Below are 19,338 nucleotides of genomic sequence, written 5' to 3' on the forward strand. Positions count from 1 at the left end.
AAAAAAAAAAAAAAAAAAAATCTGATTTGATTTGCAAGTTGTCATTAAATCAGTGAGCGCCTCTAGCCAGCCTTCTTTTTGATACTACCTTAAAGCCTGGTATCAGCTGAGCATGGTGGCACATGCCTGTAATTCTAGCCCTCTGAGAGGCTGAGGCAGGAGGATCGCAATTTAGAACTTGGGATATACCTGGGATATACATCAGTGTGAGGGCCAGGTTCAATTCCCAATACTAGAGGAAAAAGAAAAGAAAGAAAAACAAAGGCTGGGAAGAGAGAAGTTTAGAGCAAGTTCCAAATGTAAGAGAGGCTGACATTAATCAGACACTGTACTGACTGAGAAGAGAAAAATGAGGTCATGGAATGATCTACACTGTGGCCATAACTCAAAGCAGCAAGACAGACAACATGATTAACTGTAAAGGACCGTATCAGTATGATCATTAGAGTTTCAAAGACACACTAATATGAATGACCATATTACTATGTTATTTGCTATATGCTAATCAATGCATAGTCAGTGCTTAGCTCAGAGATGTATTTAAGAAACCTTTAGCTGAGTGTGGTGGTGCATACCTGTAATTCCAGCACTTGAGAGGCTGATGCAGAAGGATCACTGTGAGTTCGAGGCCAACCTGGGCTACACAGTGAGTTCAAGGCCAGCCTGAACCATATAGCAAAACTTTGTCTCAAAAAACAAACAAACAAACAAAAAAGAAACATTTGCTGACTAAAGAAATGAATACCCACCATGACTATTTGTCAAATTCAGGAATGACCATCTCACCCTGAGGTAGGTAGAAAAGGTCTATGATGCTAAAATAAGATCCTCTTGGGGCAGTACTATGCATTTCTGACCAGAGCTTTAAAAGGTTACATGTAATGGAAAACCTGCATGCCTGAAAACTTATCTATAATGTTTGTGTGGTTAGGAAGTCACCTACTCATCAGATTTGCTTTAGATATGGACCTTGACTTATTGATTAGCAACCCATTTGAGTAGAAACTCCTTAAGGACTGAGAGTATATCAATTATGCTCCTCACTATGTATCTTGTCCTTAGCATATTGGTAAAAAATAAACAAGTAGTCAGCCAGACTTGGTGGTGCACACCTGTAACCCCAGCACTCATGAGGCCGAGGCAGGAGGATCGCCACAAGTTAAAGGCCAGCCTGGACTACATACATAGTGACTTCAGGGCCAGTCTGAACTACAAAGCGAGACTCTGTCTCAATAAATAAATAAATAAATAAATAAAAGTATAAACAAGTATTCTAAGACAAATGATTGACCTGAAATCCATACTGGAGCCCATTCTCAGTGACATTTTCATCCCCGTTGCAACACATACCAGTCATAATTATCAGCTACTATTCTGTACTGACTATATATTAGTTCCAAATTCAAAACTGATTTTTAATTAGAGCCAAACACCAGTTTATTTGTGCCTTCTGTTTCTAAAAATTGAAGTCTAAGTTTAACTCTTTTATAAGGAAAAATTAAAAAATTAGAAAAAAATACTAAAACGCCTTAAGAGCTAGGGTGCAGCTCAGTGGTAGACCATCTGCCTAATGTGTGAGGTCCTGGGTTCAATCCTCAGTACTAAAAAAACAAACAGGCAAGCAAAAACAAAACAAAACAAAAACAAAGAATGAAAAAAAACCATAAACATGATGACAAGATGATAAAGAAATCCAGGCCAAAGCCAAAGAAAAAACTGGAATCCAGAGAGGTATAAATGCCCATAAAAACTGTACTACATGAAGGTATTTGCCAGTCCCTAAAGACTTGAGATTTTACATCAATAGTCTTCTTAGAGGTTCAAAAACAAATCCCAGAGCTTTAACAAGGTGAGGAGTCTAACTCAAAATTATGGATTCCTAAGGGTAAATCAGAGTTGGACTAAACCTCTTGGTGAATTACACCTGGGGTTCCAATACTGTGGTCATCCAGAGTACAAGGTACATTAAGTCTTGAAACTGGTTTAAATTGGACGTGGGTTGAAAACAAGTAGTGTTTTCATGTGGAAATTTCTTCTAAGAATTTCTTGAGAAATTTATGTTTAAATCCTAAGAAAAATCAGTAAAGAAATCTGGAAAACAAGAGAAAGTACTAGAAGTCTCTTGTATGAATAAAGCCTAACAATAAATGTAGAGATGTGGGTTTAAAGAAATTCACTCATAGCAAGATAAAAGCAAATTTGAAAATACTGACACAAAAAGTGAAAAATTACTATTGACATTTCCAGCAACCAGTACAAGAACACGTAGGATGGAAAGTCGTGGGCAATCAGATAAGTTTTGTTCAGAACCATTGCTATGCTATACATGTGTTTCTGAGTATGCGGCTTATGGCCCTGTGTGCTGCCAACAGTGAGTCATTCTTGCAAATAAAAATCAATACACTTATTTGCATAGTATGATTTTTATAAAGCTTGTATGTGATGGTCCAAGAAATCAAGTTTTGGAAGCAACTCCCTTAAATTTGGCAATTCTGATCCATGTTCTCTATATAGTGTTGAACATTGCTAAACAAAGTGAATTTTCTCATTTGAATAATAACCAGTAATGTTTGCCCAGTGTTTTTCAATGTTTAATGTTTACTACAGGTTATACCGCTGTTATTTGGTGCTGAGGATTTAACCCAGAGCCTTTGCACATGCTAAGTACATGGTCTACCACTAAGCTACTCTCTATCCTCTCTAAATATTTTAACAGAAGAAATGCAAAGAGAAGTTATGAATATCACAGTGACAAACTACTGCTAGACAATGCAAAACTCATCTAAAATGTGAATTAACAAAAGCAGTATGAACGGCAAAATCAAAATCGAATAAGCAGATCAAACATTTTCAATGGAGGCAACCCGCTGAAGAAACAGAGCCACATGCATGTACGTCCCTGCCGGTGCCGGGCCCCTCAGTTAGTCAGGCTGGCGGGGCCTGGGCCCGGGCCCCATGGCATTCCCACAGGAAGAAGAAAGAGGAAGGATAAAAAATTGCTGGGACAATCAGGAAGCGCCTGCACTCTCCACGTGTAGCAATGCCAGTATCTTTCGAAGGATAAACGCCATATTGGACAATTCTTTGGATTTCAGTACAGTAGAGTCTGCACTACACCAGTAAATCGAGGAATGCACGATCATTTACCAGACTTCTAGGACTCTGAAGAAACAGTTATAAGCAAGATGCTTTTCCCCATGTCTGCGCAAAAATCTTCCCGTGCCCTCCCAGACGCAAATGGCTTGTGCTTTGGTCTGCAGTCCCTCCATCTAACAGGCTGGGACCGACCCTGGAGCACCCAGGACTCAGACTCCTCGGCCCAGAGCAGCACACATTCAATACTGAGCATGTTCCCTAACTCCACACTCAGAGAACCAAAAACACGGAAGGTGTTACCCAATCCAGCGTCTGTGATATCCCAAGGAACACGTCCTAAGAACACCTTGCAAGAACAGATGGGATTCTTATAGTTCCGGGAGGAAGCTGGCCACTCCGGGTACAGGTGGCTTTGTTCACAGCGGCAGCTTGCCGGTGCAGCCTGGCCCTCTCTGTGCTGAAGGGATCCTTGGGGGCTTCGAAGAGGTCCCGGGATGGCCACACTGAAGCTCCAGGTCACCTCCTTGAAGCACTTCTTGGGGAAGGTGTGGTCCATGTGGGACCCAACCCCCATCTTTAAGGGGTCTCTGGGACCACCCCCTGTCAGAGACAGGAAAGGCAGAGGAGGAGAAATGCGGAAATGAAATAAGTCTGAGAGATGACCTGATCCAGAACTGAAGCCACTTGTGTCTGAATCAGAGGGGCTGCTAGAACGGGAATCCGGGATGGGCCCGGTGTCCAAAAGGGATCCTCTAACTGAGGGTGCTGGAAACTTGTCCAAGTCAGACCGAAGGGGATTCAGAGGCAGAAAGCCCAAGGGGGGTTTCCCTAGGACATTTCCCAGTGGGTTATGGAGCCTGCACGGCTACACTGCCATTAGCAACCAGGGAGCTGGCTTCCCAAGGACAAGGGAAAATTGTAGTCACCCTTGCACTTGCTGAATCTGTCTTTGTTTCTGCACTAATTAATGCACAATGAGTTTTGTCGGTTTTGTTTTCAGGGGGTGTGCCAGGGCAAGGACTCTGTGGCTCACTCACCCTCCAAGCAACTTTCTATAGTTTTCCCAGATTTTAGTTCCTTATTTTGCAGATGAAAAGCGAAAAAAGAACTATGTGTCCAGGAGGTATTGCCACGGATGCCTACATCTAGATTTATTTATTAAAGCGCTTTTTTACATTCCTTAGAAAAAATTTTTTTTTTCACTGGTAAAACAGAAAGTGAGTTTATATAAAACAAAATACACTATAATAGAACGGCCCTACCTCCTGTGTATACACTTAGCAATTCAACCAATATCAGTGCAAAATGGAAACTTTTTCCCATGTCTGAAATATGAGTCATAAAATATAGATCAACTCCATCCAATAGGGCAACTAATGTGTTGTATATTTAAGTTTCTCTCTTTTTTTTTTGGTACCGGGGATCAAACTCGGGTCCTTCTGCTTGCAAGGCAGGCAGTGGAAACACTGAGCTAAATCCCTGGCCCTAAGTTTCTCTCTTAAGAGTAATTTTAAAGCCAGGCATCATGATACATACCTGTAATCCCAGAAACTGCAGGAAACTGCAGAAGAACAATCACAAGTTTGAGCTTAGCCTGGGCAATTTAGTAATTCAGTGAGACTCTGTTTCAAAATTTAAAAGAGCCACAGATGAGGGCTGGGGATTTAGCTCAGTGGTTCTGCCTCCTGCCTCACAAGTGCAAGGACCCCAGTTCAATCCCCAGTACCAAGAATGAATGAATGAATAAATAAACAAATAAATGAGCCAGGGATGTAGCTCATTGTTTGGGTTCAATCTCCAGTACCACAAAATAAAATAAAACAAAAATTCATAGGCCTTTAAATTTCAAGATTAGAAGTTACATGGGACTGAGCTAGAGAAGTCTGGTACCCAGTCTGATGAATTTCTTTATCTTGATGAGCTATTTATATTGTTGACTATACCTTTATGAACATAGAAAAAGAGGACCTTAAGAGTCTTAACAGTCTGTGACTGTAAGGGATAAGTAATTTCATCATATTAGCAGTTGATATAAATAATATATCTAATGAATAGTCAGATAACATTACCATTCCTAATGAAGTATTTCATAGATTGAAATTATTAAAAATCTGATTGAGACTCCACTTACCTACTGGTATCTTTCACAGTTTTAAACTTTTAGCAATTAAAAATATATGTATAGTAAAAATGCTTACTGAATTATTAAATTAGTATGGAAAAAGGTCAGGTGAAAAAAAACAGCATCAGTACTTAACCCATTAATCTACGTATCTGTTTAAACACACTCCCCAGTGTTCTTGCGCACAGAAGACATAATCCTTCTGTGGAACACCATTCATTCTAAAACAATGACATTATTGAGAAGTCCCTGCTATGTGGAATTTGAGGGACTTTAGTTTTCCCACCTGTATATGTAACAAAATAATAGTATTACAAGTGTATCTAGAAACATTTAAGTGTGGAAGAACAGGGAGAATACTGGGACTTGGGGACACAGATCCCAGCCAAGGTTCCCACAGAATCCCTTTTTGGGTGCTCCAGATCATCAAAGCAAGAGCTCGGGTACAGCGTTACATGAACACCTTTTTGAGGCCATGTCTAAGCACCTATCCTAACACTCAAAGTCAAAGTTTGCTGCAGTTCCTCTACTATACATATATTTATTATACACATATTTTTAATAGCTAGGAGTCTAGCTGTTCCCTAATTAGTCACATTAAACTTGTCCCAGGACCTCTCAACTGCCCCATCTCTGAGTCTGGAGTTCTGCTGGAACTGTGCTCCTTTCCTAAGTATATTTTGGATAGAGGTTTTTTTCCTTTTCTGCAACAACAGCTGCTTTTCATCTTTCAGAAAACTATTTGATCTGGCCTTCCAATAATGCAACTTATTGTTGGAATTTTAAAATTATACTCTCCTCATTCTCTTTTAGAGATGTAAAGGTAGAAGGGGAGGCAGATCTGGGTACTCAGTCTGCCACCATGACCCGATACACATGTCACTGGGATACACACGTTTCTGCTTTTATTTCTTTTTGGTATCCTGCAATTTCTAGATCCCCAGGTTACTTTTTATCATTTACTTTCCTGGTAACATGTAGGATCAGAGGTTTCCGGTACATAGGCCAAAAGTGATGTGCAGTCATCGTGTCCTAGGGCCTTAGACCAACTGCCTTTGGCTCCCTCTTATTCTTCCTACTTTATAAATTATTGCTCCTGTGAGTCTGACAAATATGAAGTCTCTAAGACTGGTCACAGAATGTAAATTAGTGGGAAATAGTAAACTATATTAGTAAGAAACATGAGCTTAAATGCCATCTCCCTTGGCAAATTAATCTCTGTAAGCCCTAGTTTTCTCCTCTACAAAGCAGCCATAAGAATTAGCCCATACTTTTAAGGGGGCTGTGAAAATTCCTTGTGTAAGCAAATGGTAGCAAATGCTTACTAGTAAATGAAGAAATGTTGGTTATTTTTATAACTGAAATATAGTTATAAATATAGTTTGTTCTGGACCACAAAGATACAAGCTGTTTTTTTGTTTTTCGTTTTTTTTCCCCCCTTAGGAGTCTTGGCCTAGCAGTCTTTAGTTCTTGGTAGAACATAGTTAAAGAAGTTACATTTAGGGAGTTCCTATTCCGTACCACGGACATCGTAACAGTAGGCGAGGTACACGTCAGTGGGACCCCATGTCTCCAAGGCTTGACCTTCTTTACCTGAGCAGCAAATGAACTGAAAAGGATACAACAGTCACAAGATATAGCGAGAAAGAACAATCTAATTGTAGTGACAGAAGTAAGAAACGGAGTAATGAAAATCATCTCTGATGATCAAAGATGGTAGCACTCCCTCACACACCTGGGCAGACTGTTCCCTTGATTGTGGCTGTCAAAAAACACGGAGACATTAGTTCCTCATCACTTACCTCTCAGTTGCTGCAGTCCCAGGTTCAAACTTTCAATGTTACTCTCATAGAACTTGAGATTCTCAAGGGTCTCTGCCCTCAAGGATTCATCTTGCTTCTGCTCCAGCATCAGGCGCAGCTCTTCTTGAGCTCTGGTGTACATATCCAGATCCTGCTCCATTTCCCGAATCCTCGCCAGGACTGAGGGACAGGGTGAAGTCCGAGCCGGACTCTGCTCCACGTGCTCAGGGCCCTCCTTTTCTGGAGTCTTGAAGCTAGGACGGTGACAGGAGGATGGACTGTGGGAGGCTGCATTCAGTCTCTGCTGTGCAGGAGGCAGGGGAGCTGGGCGAGATGGCCGCACGGGCAAAGGGGGTATGGGTTTTGGGCTCTGGTCAACCAGCAAGTGTGGGGAAGTAGATGTTGGAGTACAGGGCCGGGGTGGCGGTGGCCTTAGTGCTTTTTTTCTCTCAGGTAGGTCCTGCGAAGGGATTAATTTTGAGGAACCTCGGACAATATCCTTCTCTGAATTAAAGTCCGTAATTGAAAAGTGGCGTAAAATTTTATCTGGCTCCGCGGCAGACGCTGACAGGCTCTTCTCGAATTCTATCAGCTGTTGTGTCAACTTGGAATCCAGGTCGGTGCTGCCATCTCCGTGTGAAAGTGCTGTGACTGCCACAGTGGGGCCCTTGCCTTGTGGACGAGGGTTTCTTTCTGATCTCTCTGATGTGGAGCAGAAGCTAGAGGTGTTTTCTTTGGATGTGTGGTGCCTCGTAGCACACTTTGCCGTGCCCTCGAACTGAGGGCTCAACTGGCTGGGCTGGGCTACCCTCGAGGCTGTGAAGGAAGAGCCTCTGTGAAGGGGAGCCAGTGGCTTCTCCTGGGAGCTCCACGGGGCATATGTTCTCCTGGGAGGTAGGGTTGAGTAGTCTCTAGTCCTGGCTTCTACAGGAAGGTTAGAGAACTGTTCTGAGCTTTGATGGCTCCCTTCTGCTGTAGAATAATCCTGATTTTTCTGCAATTTTGAATGAATAGGTACCTGAGGTTGGGAAGAAACACCATTGACTGCCTCTAAATAATGAGTCAAATCAGAATCTTTGGCAAGAGGCTTTTCGAGCTCTGCACTAGGGCTTCTGGGGATCCCTCCTGAGGTACTGTCATCTTGAATGGAGTTCTCATTTATGTCATACTCAGGGCTCAGATGATTTACGGGAGTAGTGGAGGTCTCAGGAAGAACACAGCTGGTGGTCTCTGCTTTGTACTCATGAGATTCATGCCCTGGTGTCTCCACTACTAAGGAATTCTCCAAAGCACCCCACGAACTCTCTGGGGTTTTGGTAAGGCTGCCTTCCTGGGACAAAGCTACGGGTTCTACTGTTCTGGCATTAGCACATAACTTTACGAAGCGGTGAGGAAAAATGCCTGTCTTGCCCTTCAGGCACCCTTCTAGCCAGCCGTCCTCCAAGGTTGCCAGGATTTGAATTTTATCCCCTACTTCAAAATCCAACTCATTAGGCTCCAGAGCTTGGAATCTATAGAGGGCAATTCCATAGGCCCCAGGTTGCTCGTTGTCCTCCTCTGGCCCTTTCTCTTCTTCGCCTAGAGGCATATCTACTTCACCGTTACCAACACAGTCATCTTGATTTCCGGAAGTTACTGCTTCATTCGCGGTCCTCAGGGGCCCCAAAAGCTCTACAAAACCTTCTGGGAAAATGCCTCTTCGACCTTCTAACTCCCCTTCAAACCAACCTGGCTCGGGAACTCCAATAATGGTAATCACATCCCCTTCCCTAAAGTCCAACTCCTCCTCCAGCTGAGCAGAAAGTCCCATGAGGGCCCGTGCTTGTCCCATGGAGTATTCAGGAATCTCAAGCAGTGCACTATGTGAGTGCCACCGCTGGCTTTGAGAGGAAAGGCAGAGTTCTCGAACACATGAGGAGGGGAAGAAGCCCCGTGAGCCCCAGCAGCTGCGGCCCTGCAGCCAGCCCGCAGTGGGAATATCATCATTGAGAATCACCAGGTCACCTGGAGAAAGAAAAACAGATAACAACCTCAGCAGCATGTTACTATGACCAATAATGCAATTCATCGTTTTAAACACCTGTCGATTCAAGGAACTACATACCACAAACACTGTGATAGTTTAATGAATTGGAACATGTTTATTTTTTTAGGGTTTTTTTTTTTTTTTTTTCTGGTACTGGACTCAAACTCAGGACCTTACAGTGCAGGCACAGTACCACTGAGCTAAATCCTTAGCCCTGGAACATGTTTATGGTTTTCAAAGTGTGGTTTGAAAAAGTGGTTTTCAAAGTGTGACCCATGGATCCTGGGGGGCCCCAAGATCCTTTCAGAGGATGTGAGATGTCAAAACTACTTTCATAGTAATTTATACTTTTCTCTGTGTTTACATTCATTACATTCACAATGACTATGTAAAAGCAGTAGGGGGTAAAACTGCTGGTACTGTGTAAGCCAAGGCAGTGACACAAATTACACAAATGGGCAATGTATTCTTCACCACATCATCAAATATAAAAAACAAAGCCAGCTGTAGTTAAGAATGTCCTTGATGGAGCAATAAAAATTATGTTGTATTGAATCTCAAATCTTGTGGATTCTGCCTCTGTAATATTCTGTGTAATAATATAGCAATTACACAAAAGTACTTTTACTGATGGTCTTGAGGGAAAGCACTAAAGCAACTGAGTTATACACTTGAATTGACCGCTTTTCTTTGATGAGCATTCTTTTATATGAAGGCATGCCTGATTGACAGCTATGGTTTTTCAGGCTCAGGCGGCTGAGAGGCATTTTCTCCAAAACCAAAGAGGTGAGTCAGTAAGTTCAAGGAAAACAAGCAACAATATTTGTTGCCAATGATAAAATTCCAACTTTCAAGCTAAAATCAGTTTGGGAGAATTTCTATCATCATGAGCTTGACTGCTTTACCATACACAAAGATTTTTGTAATGAGATCATTAGAGATACTAAGAAACATACTTTGTGATGCTACATGATAAAATGCTCAACTTTTAGAAAAATGGAATGACTCATTAAACCAATATTTTCCAAATGACATGAATGTTATAAAATCACTAATGAATAAAAGACTCATTACAAAATCCAGATTAATGGATTTTAGTGTAGTAGTATAAAAAGTTCACTGATACAGTTTCAGATCCCACACTGCAATTAATGTTTAAGAAATTGCTCCTTGCTGGGCGTGGTGGCGCATGACTGCATTCCCAGTACTTGGGAGGCTGAGGCAGGAGGATTGCTGTGAGTTCGAGACCAGCCTGGGCTACACAGTGAGTTCCAGGTCAGTCTCAACTACATAAGTGAGACCCTGTCTCAAAAAACCAAAAAAAAAAAAAAGAAAGAAAGAAAGAAAGAAAGAAACTGCTCCTTGCATTCTGATGCTGTATCAAAGAAGAATATTTACAATGACTATTAAAATACCCCTCCTAGTTCCCATTACATATCTGTAAGAAGATGAAATTTTAAAAAATATATTTCAATCTGAACAACATATTGAAGTAGATTGAATACAGATGCAAATATAAAAATCCAGCCTTCTTCTATTAAGTCAAACATTAAAAAGACTTACAAAAATGTAAATCAGTATCACAGCCACTAAATTTTTTTTTTTGGTTTGGAAAATAAAAGTTACTTTTTTTTTTTTTTTTTTTTTTTTTTTTTTTGGTTTTTGAGACAGGGTCTCACTATGTAGTTGAGACTGACCTGGAACTGGAACTCACTGTGTAGTCCAGGCTGGTCATGAACTCACAGTGATCCTCCTGCCTCAGCCTTCCTGCTGGGATTATACGCGTGCGACACCACACCCCCGGCTCTAAAAGTTACTTTTAATAAAAATGTTATTTATGTTAATATATGAGGTTTTTATATTTATGTTAATATGTCATGGGGCTTTTGGTGAAATGATAAATAACATTTTTTAAAATTCCTAGGTTTTGTTTATTCTTTTTAAGACAGTGTCTTGCTATGTAGTTCAGCATGGCCTTTAAATCATTATATAGCCCTGGCTGTTCTCAAACTTGTGACAATCCTCCTGCTTCAGCCTTCCAAGTGCTGAGATTACAGGCGTGAGCCTCCATGCCCAGCCTATCAATTTTAATCTTTGTATTTGTTTGTTTTTTCTTGGACAGAATCTTGCTATTGTAGTTCAGGCTGGTTTTGAATTCACTGTAGCCTAAGATGGCCTAAAATGAGCCTGCTGCCTCGACTTCCCGAGTGTTGGGGTTACAGACAATGTGCCACGATGCCCAGCTCAATTTTAATCTGATTCTAACATTCCTCTTACTTGGGAGTCGAGTGGCAAATGGATGTAAAGGTGAAATGGTAAATATAAGGTAAGATCCGGGAGGCAAAGCCTCTAGCAAAACCACGAATCTTTACATAGTTGAGTACATTGAAAAAAATGGATTATCTTTTATGCTGTTGATTTTTGTATGATCTGGATTTTTGAAGAGATTAAGTTCACCTAACTCCCCAAGTGGATTATAGGTTCCATATTGATAGGACCCACTTCTCTTTTGTATTTTAGGAATCTGATGTAAAGCCACTTGCATGGCACTCAGTGTCCATCTGTTAATGATTATTTTTTACCTCCAATCCCAAGCAAATTCAATATTTGTTTCCTCTAAAACTGGCTCTTGCTAACTTTCTTTTCCCCTCTACTTCCTTCTTTTGTATATTTCTTCCATTTATTAATTGCTCTTTGTTAATAGTTTCTACTGTCTTATCCTTTAAAATCTTGCCCTAGCTGGGCGTGGTGGCGCACTCCTGTAATCCCAGCACTCGGGAGGCTGAGAGAGGAGCATCAGCTGTGAGTTGAGACCAGCCTGGGCTACATAATGAGCTCCAGTTCAGTCTCAACTACATAGTGAGACCCTGTTTCAAAAAACAAACAAACAAAATCTAGCCCTAAATGTTTTTCTAGTCTTCCAAATGATTCATGCCAATTAACTGTACATATACTGATTTTATAACATCTTTCCTGAGCTCAAACTTTTACCATGAGACTTTATGAAGAACCTACTGCCTACTTCCCTAATATCCCTATTCAAATTATCCAAAATAAATTTAAAAAATAAATCTGCCCTGGACACACTCTGAAGAGCTTTACTTGTTAAGATACCAAAAGGCTATTGTTCGTCTCACCTTGATGCAATCTTGTGTTCACAATCATGCAGTCATACCTTCTCCCCTCCTCAACCATCCCATATGACCTTACCTATGCTATGAGACCCTGTTCTGCATGAGGGACTTCTATTGTTCTCCATATAAAAGCTGTGTCATTATAAACACCAAACGTTTATGTATACTATATTCCCTTTCCATCTGAATGTGTTTTTTTTTTTTATTTTTTAGACAGGGTCTCACTATGTAGTTGAAGCTGACCTGGAACTCACTATGTAGCCCAGGGTGGTCTCGAACTCACAGCGATCCTCCTACCTCAGCCTCCCAAATGCTGGGATTACAGGCGTGTGCCACCACGCCTGTCTTCCATCTGAATCTTAATATGCTTCTTTAAAATCCTTAGAAGTTCACATTCATTTGGGCCATGTATATAGCCTGTGAAAGAAATTATCACTTGTATCACTAATTCTGGCACTTGTACTTTTACAGACTACATAGTACCCACTGTAAAGTTTTAGACTTTATGGAATATATTTTCACGGAATTGATAATATTTTGCTTAGTTGTCCAAAACATAGGGTCTTGGTCCTATATTTCTATATTCTTTTAATTTATGATTCAATGCGGGTCAAAGCTTTGAGTTCTGAGAATTACAAGATTTATTTTCCCCTACAGAGCTTGTAGCCTGCCAACAGAGCTACAGAGAGAACTCCACGATGAGACTTTGTCCAGACACAATGGGCCTCTTAGTGAATAGGAAATAAAAGCGTGCCATAATTCCCACTCAGCTGGTTTTCAAATGAACTGGCTTGCTTAAAGCAGCAGAATCACAGAATTTTCTTTGTTTGGCCAGATTTCCATGAACTCATATAATGGGGCTTGTTTTCTTGTCTATTTTCAGCTGAGTGACTATTTTGATAAGCTTTAGTACCTGGCAGACTGTCTATCTGTTAGGTATTTCTACACAATAAAGGTGAATTTTCAAAATAAAAATCACAAATTGGACACTGGAAGGCATTCAATGCCCCCATTCCTGAGCTTTTGCAAGAATCTCATTTTAACCAGACATGTTGCCCTGGAATCCTAGGTGATTCCTCAGGAATGGAGGTGACCTAGCGGTCATTTTCAGACTTCAGAACACCGATATGAGGAATTCCAGGAATGAGGTGACCAGATCTGAGAACAGAAAAACAAGAAGTGTAGTGTCTCTTAGAGTCAGCCTGACTCTGGCTGAGGCAGTTAATCCTAGGTACACTGCTTGATTGCTCTGGTCAGATTTCTTTTGTTTGAACAGAAACTAGATTAGAAATAAAACGATAAGAACAATGCAAGCCATAGAATCTGATACAAGCTCAGAAGAATTAGGTTCCTCACTGATTCCACTCGTGGCTCTAAGTGCCCAGCGAACAGTATGCTTTTAAGGCCTGACCACACACTGTACATAGCTTCCCACATAAGCTGTACCAGAACTGCAATCTCAGTCGTGTATGGTAGCATGAACCTGTAATATCAGCACTAGGGAGACTGAGGCAGGAGGAGTGCCACAAGTTTGAGGCCAGCCTGGGCTGCATAGCTCAAGGCCAGCTTGAATTACATAGTGGGGTCCTGTCTCAAAGCACCAAAACCCCCAAACAAACACATGAACAAACAGAACTGTGATCTTAGATATCTCATACTCATGTACTACAAATTGTTGACATGTGTGCTTTGATGGATAAACACCATCTATCAATTTATTTATAAATAAGTTTATCAATTTATTTTTATTAGCTTTTTATTTGGTAGGGGAAGTGGCCTAGAAATATGAGGTATTAGCATTCTGAGATATGTGAGGCAACAAGTAGTGTGATTTCTACCGCTCCCCATAAAACATATTTTTTTCTCTTTATCATTGTTTTGTCTTTTCCTTCTTATACCCTATTGTTTTCTATGTGTTGTTTCCCCTCCTTTTTACTAGGGTGATACTGGAGATGGAACCCAGGGCCTTTGTACTGAGCTACACTTCTCAACTTTTTTGAGACAGGGTCTTGCTAAGTCACTAAACTGTTCAGGCTGGGCTCAAACTTGCAATACTCCTGCCTCAGCCTGCCACCGTGCTGGGATTACAAGTGTATATCACCGTGCCCAGCTCCAGCTATTTTTTAGTACAGAGACCCAACCACCTGTAATGACCCTTCTTCTAAGAGGCAGTCTTGCTTCTGAGTTTAAATATAACTCAAAATACACAAAACAGAACAGTTGGGCATCTTCAGGAAAAGGAGGAAGGGTGACACCTGCTGGAAGAACCACTACTGTTTCCAGTTCCAGGTAGAACTTTCCTGGACAGAGCGCGCGTGTATACACATACACACACACAACACACACACACACACACACACACACACAAACTTCACAGGGTCACCCAGCAACAACGCCTCTGTGTTAGTTACTTTTCTGTCATTGCTGACAGAAAATACCTGGCAACGAAAGTTAAAGGGGAAATGAGTTTTTGCCATAATTGGTTGGCTCCAAGGCAGGGACGACAAACAGGACTGGCAGAGGAGAAACAACACGGTGCACACACGGTCACAGAGGAAACAAGGAAATTGAACAGCTTCTTCCTGAACAGCATCTTCCTGCCCCCTTTATCTTATTCAGACAACCAGGATTAGGGCGGTGCCAAACTAATCAGCCGCATGTAGTGGTTTAGAAATCACCGTGCTTAACCCCAACATCACACGTTCCAGATTCACCTGCCTCTGAAAAAGCAAGTCCCAGCTCATCAGCGTAAGGCTTTGTTGTTAGGGAAATCTAAACACAAACCATAACAGCCCACAGCACATCGGCGAACCTCAGGGACCCAGGGTAGGTCTCATAAAAATGGCTAACATTTTTTGAGTGCTTCCCTTTGCCAGATGCTTTACATGTACAGTGTAACCTCATTTAATCCTTATAACCACCCGAGGTTGATATTGTCCCTATTTTTTTAGATAGGGGAACTAAGGCTGAGCGACTTAAATAAATTATAGCTGTTAAGTGGTGGAGTTGGATTTAAACAGGGCCATCGCAATTCTTATCCCTTAAACTCTATTATCTGCTCTTAATATACACACACATATATACATAAATCATATTCATATATATGTTTTTCTTTCATTAATCCTAGTGATTATTTTTTAAAGATAAGTAACAACTAAGAAGTCAGCATGGTAAAACACAACAAATCTGAAATATATCCCCCATCCTCTTAAAGGTTTCCAACTTTCCTGACGTACTCAACAACCAAGCTTTTGGTTGGCTGAGGAGAAGCTATACTGCCACACTGACAGCTAAGAGGGAGAATAAAGAAATCCCAGGAATCAGGACTAATAGTATAGAGGCCAAGGATAAAGGAATTAGAAATGCTAATCTAATGGAAAAAATAATTTTCAGTCTAAGAAGTAAAAGGGCCATTCTAAGCACTAGACTTGAAAACGTGGTTTAAGCCTAGCCAGGGATTTAGCTCAGTGGTTCCGTCCCCTGCCTTGCAAGCACAAAGACCAGAGTTCAATCCGCAGTACCAAAAAAAAAAAAAAAAGTTTGAGTTGAAAACCGGTGATTTGTTTCCAAATAGCAAAATTAATACCTGATGATGTGATTTGTCATGTACAGAAAATAAAAGAAATTAAAATCATCGGATTGTTTCAAGCAAGCTTTCTAGAAAAGACTAATTGTGTAGGTATATACCTGACTTCCCCACCCACAGAAGCTTGTGTTTTCAAACTGGAAGACGTGTGGAGCCAGGAGTGATGAAGGGCAGGGAAGGAAACACTTGAGTGGGTCAGTGTTTACCAGCAGAATATACCACAGAGAAGAGAAGATAAAAATGAAGCACTTAGCTATTCTCTTCCTATTCTCTCTCCCTGTGTATTCACTTCCATTGGGCTCTACTTACGATTTTTTTAAATGTACTAACAAGTGGACCCAGAGCCTTCACACTGAACTATATTCTCAGCCCTTTTATAAAATGTTGAGACAGGGTCTCCCTAAGTCACTAAACTGCCGAAGCTAGGGTCAAACCTGCTATCCTCCTGCCCAGCCTCCCAGAGAGCTGGCATTAGAGCTGTGTGCCACCACATCCACCTTCCACTTACAGTTTTAAGCTTAGTAGGCATAACTGGTGAATAAGTAGAAAAGATAAGATTTATAGATTCCAGGACTCGCCTGACCTGGGGTCCTGCTTGCCAGAGACTGAGAGCCTGTCTTCTGGACAATCTCTCAGACAGCCCCAGGAAGTCTGAGGTCACTTTTAATTTCAAAGCCAGTTCAGGATTTAAGAGTAAATCTCTTTCTTATTTCTAGTGCCTACAACTTGACTATACAACACTTAACTATGAAGTAAAAAAGCTTCATAGAAGCCACACTCTCAAACTCCTCAGAATATTATTAGGCATACTGTACATTTCCACATAGTACATTCTTCCACCAGTATTTATACATGGAACCAGGTGTAGGAAAGGAAAAGTCCATGCCATCCACATTCTGGACACAGCTCTAATGAAAGCCACTGTGCTCCTGCCCTTTCTCCTTTCTGCTTCTGGCCAGCACAAGAGAGATTTCAGACTTCTGCTGAGAGAGGTACGAGTAAGGATGAAAGCTCTGCCGTGGTATTTCAGTTTATGTCTGCCTGCCTTCCCAATGTTGACTAGCAAGGAAGTCTACGAACAGAGGCAGAGGCTGAGCACAGAGTAAAGTGCAAGAAACTCTCCAAACAGATTTTGAGGATTAATGTCAAAATCCAAAATTCCTTTCTTTTTACTAACTACTAAAGAAGTTTGCTACATTTTCCAGAGTGTGTATGTGTACAGTTTAAGAAATTAAGCCTATCTTTCAGTGACACAAGGGATTCCCTAATAACACAAATAACGATATTAATAACATATCTAATAAATTCTACCTTTTTTTTTAGATAGGATCTTGCTATGTAGTTTAAGCTGGCCTTGAATTCACCATATAGCCCAGACTGACCTCAAACTCTGGCAATTCTCCTGCTTCAGCCTCCCAAGTGAAAATCCTACTATTTTCATGACTGAGTTATCACAAAATTCGATAGATTATATGCCTCAGTTTATAGAATTCTATTGGTTTCTGTGTTTATGCAGAAATGTGAGGACAACCGAATTTACTCGTTGAAATGGTATATCATCCATGTGTGGAAGTTCAAATATACCAGAGTGTAAGAAACGAGAAATACTTGGAAGATCACTGAGACACAGCTAAACTACCCATTTTAAACTGTTTTTATTTATTTACTTATCAAACTCGGGACCTTGCGCTTGTGAGTCAGGCTTAAACTATTTCAAACTAATTCTGATGAGAACTTTTGTAACAATATCTAATGGTAGTAAAGCAGTAAAATGGAGCTGTTTTGTTTTTGTCTGTTAATCAGCATATCAAAATGACCACTTTACAATAGTAAATTACAATAGTACATTAACCATGTTGTTTAGAAAAGCCACATTGGCTTTGATGGGAAACAATGATAATCTAAAGTGTGGCTATAGTGTGCGGACCATGGAAAGCCAAAAACTTGACTTAGGATAAATTGATATCAGTCCAGTCCTGAGGCCAAAATTTCTCACCTGCAACTAAATGCCTTTGAACCATACTATTTTTTTATAAAGTATAGTTGATAATACCCACTTTGTTGTCTTCTGGGTTTCTGCTGAGGCGCAGATGAGAATGTATTTGTGAGAAAATATTGTGGAAATTATAAAATATAATTAAGTATAACTAAAATGTATCGCCCCCCACTATCTTGGTGCTGCTGAGGACTCTCCAGATGCTAGCCACTTGTAAAAGACCGAGTTCTCGGACAGGCAGACCACCACCCTCATCTTCAGTTCAGTCTCTGAGGATAAGCTTACCTCGATGGAGGGGAAGACTGCTGAGTCCTTGGGATGTAAATTCAGAGATGCAGACGAACAGCCTTTCTCCCTCTTTTAGACTGGGAATGGTCACAACTTCCACAAAACTGCTGGGGAACTGTCCTGGTGGGAGGGGAACCAAGCGTACTGAATATTGGCATTTAATGTTGAATAGTAAATTTTCTCTTAATATTGAAGTTTCTTTTTCTGTGTACAGAGATAAAAACTTTTTTCTGACTCTATTTACAGACCAAGAATAAAAAATTCACTGAGGGATCTATGTAGAAGTGCAGTGCACAAAATCAGGTGCACCTAGAAGACAGAAAATGTGACTGAAAGAACATTTATTGGAGCCATACCAGCAAGGCATTCTGCAGAGGGAGACAAGAGGCTGGCATCTGGGTCTTCCAAAATCTGAACATCTAGTTCAGAGAAATAGTGATTTGAAAACAATCTTGAAATCTTCTGTCACAACATGGGTATGCAAATAAGTTCAGAGAGAGTAGATAAAAGGTCAGGAAGAACAAGAAAAAATTTTATGAAAAAGCATCTCAGTTAGAATATGGCTAGGGTTTTAACAGGCGGGTACAGAAAAATAATGCTTGTTAGTTAGAAAAATAAGAAGGTCTGATTTTATCCTTCCTGTCCCTTAATCTGTCCACTAATTCCCAGACACCACCTTGGTCTGAGTCCTCATCACCTCCCACCTGGGTGACTGCAGTAACTTCCAACTCACTTCCTTGTGAGTTTTTCTCCCCTTCCTCTCATTCTTCACTCTGAAGCAGTGAGTTTCCCAAATACAAATCTGACTGTGCTTAAGACACTTCCCCAGCCTCCTGCTTCCTTAACGCTTTACGTGGGACCCTCTGCCTTCTGTGGTCAGCTTCTGCCTTCGCTTCAGCTCTACTGCCCCCTCAGCTATCCATGTTTTAAGTTTCATGAAATTTCCTCAGTTCCTCTGTGTTGGCACCCATCCCCGGGCCTCTAAACAAGTCATTCGCTCTGCTTCGCTAACTTCTACTCAGCAGTAGAGTCTCAGAAGACTTTTACTGGGAAACAATATAGCTCCCAAATATGGGTTAAGTGTCCCTGGGATATGCTCTCAGGACTGTATCACATACTCTATCCACAGACCACAGATATAAGGATTGGATTAACACAGATGCATATGAAGCGGGGAAAATATCCACCGTTCCCTAGGCTAGTTAAGAAAACAAATCTATGTTAATGTATATTTGATTTTTTGTTTTCTTTTCTTTTTCTTTTTTTTTTTTTTTTTTTTTTTTTTTTT

General features: G+C 40.8%; 1 protein-coding gene across 2 annotated transcripts in view; it reads right to left on the bottom strand.

The window, feature by feature from the left end:
* Positions 1-19,338, bottom strand: part of Dnmbp (dynamin binding protein) — a 70,272-nt gene that overhangs the window by 49,639 nt on the left and 1,295 nt on the right. For both annotated transcript variants that reach the window (XM_010638531.1, XM_033761315.1), the window contains exons 3-4: positions 18,048-18,170; positions 7,021-9,024 (exon numbers count right to left, since the gene is read on the bottom strand). In XM_010638531.1, coding sequence (XP_010636833.1) covers positions 7,021-9,024; positions 18,048-18,170 — 2,127 coding nt within the window. The remainder of the gene's footprint in view (positions 1-7,020; positions 9,025-18,047; positions 18,171-19,338) is intronic.

This window comes from Fukomys damarensis, unplaced genomic scaffold (assembly GCF_012274545.1).
Source record: "Fukomys damarensis isolate Sample0158 unplaced genomic scaffold, DMR_v1.0_HiC HiC_scaffold_8, whole genome shotgun sequence".
In the NCBI taxonomy this organism is placed as follows: Eukaryota; Metazoa; Chordata; class Mammalia; order Rodentia; family Bathyergidae; genus Fukomys; species Fukomys damarensis.